This window comes from Vigna unguiculata, chromosome 11, assembly GCF_004118075.2.
Source record: "Vigna unguiculata cultivar IT97K-499-35 chromosome 11, ASM411807v1, whole genome shotgun sequence".
Lineage (NCBI taxonomy): Eukaryota > Viridiplantae > Streptophyta > Magnoliopsida > Fabales > Fabaceae > Vigna > Vigna unguiculata.
In genome coordinates, this window is record NC_040289.1 from 5,778,792 (window position 1) to 5,783,646 (window position 4,855).

At 29.2% G+C, this 4,855-nt stretch overlaps 1 protein-coding gene across 1 annotated transcript; it reads left to right on the forward strand.

The window, feature by feature from the left end:
• Nucleotides 1–1,416: 1,416 nt before the first annotated feature.
• On the forward strand, nt 1,417–2,750 carry LOC114168904 (auxin-responsive protein SAUR78). Its single transcript, XM_028053877.1, has one exon. The coding sequence runs from the start codon at nt 2,250–2,252 to the stop codon at nt 2,640–2,642; it is 393 nt and encodes a 130-aa protein (XP_027909678.1). The 5' UTR covers nt 1,417–2,249; the 3' UTR covers nt 2,643–2,750.
• The last annotated feature ends 2,105 nt before the right edge of the window (nt 2,751–4,855 follow it).

The window sequence follows — 4,855 nt, forward strand, 5'->3', positions numbered from 1 at the left end:
TTTATCCACCTAATTCATTATGCAATTTCCACCTATTCTGCCAATTCTAAATTAAACAACCCATTCTTTACATCTCCTTAATCAATATCTAAATTTTTAAGCTTTGTGTGCATTATGTAAGAAGATATCACTTAGGAATTCTTACAACTTTTTAAAAATAAAAAAGGAAATGAATAATTATATAGACAATTTGTCCAAATGATAACTTTAAATATAATTCAACCATACAAAACAGTTTCAATAAAGTGAAGTTTGTCTTTACTTATATATTAAACTTAGTTTTATATATAGTAGACGTAGGATTTTTAGCCTATCTATTTTCTTGAAGATATCCAGCATCGGAGTCGAAGGAGTTTTATAAACCTAAATGGTTCTGATATAACATTTGAAGAAGTTGACTTTAAATTCAACTCAATTTTATAAAATCGATTTATAAGACAAAATTTGGATCCATATAACTACAATAAATTCATTTAATATTTAGTTGAAATAAGATTTTCAACACAACTTAAATAGTCAACTAATTACTTATTAGAATTTAAATCTTGAAGACTTTCACTGAATTTAGCCTAAGGTAAAGATGGATGTATGTTATCTCAAATAGTTAAATGAAGAGAAATACTTTTCAAGAAGTTGAGCTTTCATCGATTAAAATGATACTTCACAGCATAGAACAAACATTTGAGATCTCATACATGGATCACTAGAATTAAGTAATTAACCCTATCTTTAAGCTTCAAATATTGAAAAGTATAAATAAAGTTAAAAGACAAACAAGCATTTGGATATGGGTTTTAGAACTGGACAAAATTTAGTGTTAGTGTAAGCTTTGGATGAGTTGTGCCTGCAACTTGAACAGTGATTGATACAAACTGCAATAATTATTCAACTACTGCAACCCATTGTTTTACTCCTACCATCTTTGGTTGGAACAATTACAGTGTTCTAATTGAAACCAGAAACAAAGAAGACCCTAAAGTCAGAAAAGAAGAAAGTGAGATGCTTTGGGAGAAATAGTTGCATGGACAACCTTAAGCATCTGCCACACAAGACAGAGAGCCTAGTCAAGGGTCCATTCCTGTGGGACATTAACCTCATGGCTCCCATTTTTCTATATTTGATGAAACCGTACAGATATTTAGAACAAAGAAACAAAAACATCTTTGTGAAATACCACATTTTAAATACATGTCAGAATACTGACTCTTCTTATCTTAAATGTTATCTTGGAGTATCCTTGTCATGCACGAATCTTATTGGTTTGTAGAGTAGCAAAGATGATAAAGAGCTCATGGAATGACCATGTTCCTTGTACCACACAAGAGACTAGGTTCTTTGAACAGTCCAACCGAACCAGTTCTGTAAAAATTCTTACTAAAGACTTTGGTTTTATGTCGGAAATCTCATGTTAATCAGAGATCAATTCAAACCTCTAAGTCGGTTTTATGATATTATCTCGATGAATTTCTCGTTTCTTAAAATTTCACCTGAAAATTATAACTCAGATTCTTTCAAGGCTTTCCAATTCTGCTTATATATGGTGCAGTAATAAGTTTGGTACTCAATTTTGTTAGGAAAAGTGAAAACCTGATACTCATTTGTGAATCTTTTACAAAATTTGCACCTTGACACATCAGTACACTGAGTTTTTTCAAGAGAGTGTGAAGTATCCAAAGTTATTTTCATTTAAAGCAGAAATCAACAGTTATGTCTATGAGTACTATTAAAATGTGTCAAAGCCTGTATCTGCCAAAATCACATTTTTTTTATGAGAAAAATATGAACAAGTTAACAAAATGTTCCATTCTATGAGTCTTTTTTGTTTGTTTAATTGAAACTGTTCCCTTTGGGGTGACATGGGCACTAGCAGTGGGGTTGAAGTCCTTGATCAGAAGCAGATGGGTTTAGAAAAACAATGGGTGGCATGATCAGTGATGAGTGACCAGAGCTTGAGTTGTGTCTGTTTGTCTGATGTGGTTGCATTGCAGGTTAAAACTATTAACCTAAAATTTCATCAAAAGATGACTTGTTTGTGTCACTAAAAAAAATGTTTGGTTGCAAATTGACCCCACAATTGAGCACCGGAAAACAATGACTTTGCACCCACTTCTCTCAGTAAAAGTACCTCACACACTTTTTGTGAGTGTATTTTAAGTCTCTTTGTCCCTCTTTCTCTTCATCAACCCTCTCCCTCATTTAAATATGAAATAAACACACACACACACACCAGAAGAAGAAGAAAGAAAAGCATGAAAAAGATCAATCTTTTACTCAGAAAATGCAAGAGTTTGTCAAGGCAGCTAGGGAGATCTTCATCATACAGTAGCCTGAGGTCCAAATCCACAAAAGAAGACATATGGGGTGGCCATGGCATGCAAGAAGATGAACATTGTGAGACAGTGTTTGTTGGTAGCACAAGAAAACGGTATGTGATCAGCAAAAAGTATCTGAACCATCCTCTTCTGAATGAACTCATCAACAAGTCAAAGCCAAAGGGTAGTAGTGATGATGATGAGAGTAGTGTTTTGGTGGTGAACTGTGAGGTGGTTCTCTTTGATCATCTTTTGTGGATGCTAGAAAATGCAGATCCTAAGTTTAGTTCTGAGTCTTTGGAGGAATTGGCTGAACTCTATGTGTTTTGATAGCTTTTTCAATGTGGCAGATTGCAAAGGCCTAATGTAATTAAGTATATTGGGTTATACCTGCATTTTGCAAAAAGTAATGGTTCAGTCTTCTTTTTCTTTAATGCTTCTGCAATTGCATACTTCGTTTATGTTCTAACTCTTCAGATTTGTCAAGAGTCATATATCATACATATATATGCATATATACATACACATATATCTTCCATATGTATATATATGTTTGTGTGTTTTGTTTCTGTGTTGAAAGTTCTGAGGGTTCAAAGAGATAGGTAGAAGTCATGAGCACAATGAGGATTTCTTTTTTTCATAGATACACACATACATGAGGTGTTTGGTGATCATGGTGATGTTATATAAATCAAAGGTTAGATTTGTGAATTGAGTTTTATAAAAAGTTGATAGAGGTAATAAACAGTAATTTTTTTTAAGTGTTTAATACTTATTCTCCTTAATAACTTTATATAAACTGAAAAAAAAAATGAAATGTAATTGTTGAACTATGTAATGTTATCTCTGTTTAATGAAATTTTAGAAGAATAATAATATTATGACTCCCAATTTTTTACTCTTATCCTTAATTTCCTTATCTAACTTAGTGTAAGTCACTTCATTGATTAATGTATCAATTTTTTTTTTAAAAAAAAATCAATGACTCTCACCGAACTACATCAGGAAAAAATGAGAGTCAAAAACTGGAACGGTAATCAACTCAAATTTTGATTAAAAAAATAAAATAAAATAAAAGGAACAATTTTGATTGTCCTTTTGAAGATAAAAGGAGAATGAGGTTTTGATATTAATAAGAGCCTGTGGCATGATGTTCTTATCCTTTGCAAATGTAAATGACTATTCTTTATAACTATCAATCAATAGTAAGATCTATATTTATTAATATTTTAATATATTATAATATATTATATTCAATATTAGTTAAAGAAATTAGTCTATTTTCTTGTCTGTTTTTTCATTGGGGGTGGTTAACTTGATTGATTCTTGGTCCGGTATGCTAGTAATCCATTAAAAAAAGGATGGGACGCTTCTTCCTGCACCCACGTTTTTCTTTCTGCACCTCCAAAATTTTCCTTTTTCCCATTTTACCGTCTTCGTAGTAACAAACTGGATAACAAGAAATGTGGTTAATTTTTTTAGGGGTGTAGTTGCCGCATTTAAGAATCCAGTGTAGAGCTCCGACTCTAGAAAAAGCCTATTAAATTTTTTAGATGCACAAAAATAAAATATAATAATAATTATATCATAATAATATAGTTAGAGTTAATTTTAAAATAATGAAAAAAAATATTTAATAAATATGTAAATTTTAATAAAAATTTAAGTATAGTCTTTATATAAAAATTTAAAAAGTACGAACTGACATGACATATGATATACACTATCACAATTTGTTAGAAATTTAAATGTAGTTAAAAAAATTTAAATTGACCAAAATTAATGAAAATTAAAAAAAATATATTGAATAAGTTTGACAAAAATAAAAATCAAATTAATATTTAAACCTTAGATACATTGATGTTTGATGTTGAGATTGTATATTTAGTTTAAAAGTGGTAAAAAGCATATGATGAGACGGTTAAAATGTATTTCTCACCTAATTACTAGTGTTCGGGACAAGTTTTAGAACTAATAAATCATTATTTTGCATTCATATTTAAGACGTTAGAATGAGTTATTCTCTCCGGTCTAATCTAATTATGTAGAGAGTTAGTTTAACCTTCCTACGACGAATTTAAACAAAGAAAATTTATTCAATATAAAAAAAATTATAGTTTGTTTAGTTTTTTTTTCTTTATCGATCTATCATTTTTATAATGAATTTCGGAATCAAATTTCAAATTATTAAAATAATCGTAAAAAAAAATCATCATATTAATAACATATGGTATTGTAGATTTAATTTAATTTAATTCAATCCAAAATCAAAATATTTTCTTTGCTTGGATGAAACTTTAAATTAGATTTTGAAAATCAATCTAATTCAAAATTACATACATACATTAGATTCTTATTTCCATATGTTGAAATTATGACATTCATACTTATTTATAGAATTATATTTGATTGAAAATAACTTTAGTAATTACTTTATTATAAATAAATAAATTATAGGAATTTATTTCAATAACCTACGTTAAAAATACATATTAATACTAATTAAATAACAATTTGTAAATAAGATATCTAGTTGATATCTT

Coding starts and splice junctions, on each gene's coding strand:
- LOC114168904 (XM_028053877.1), top strand. CDS start 2,250: ATGAAAAAGATCAATCTTTTACTCAGAAAATGCAAGAGTTTGTCAAGG.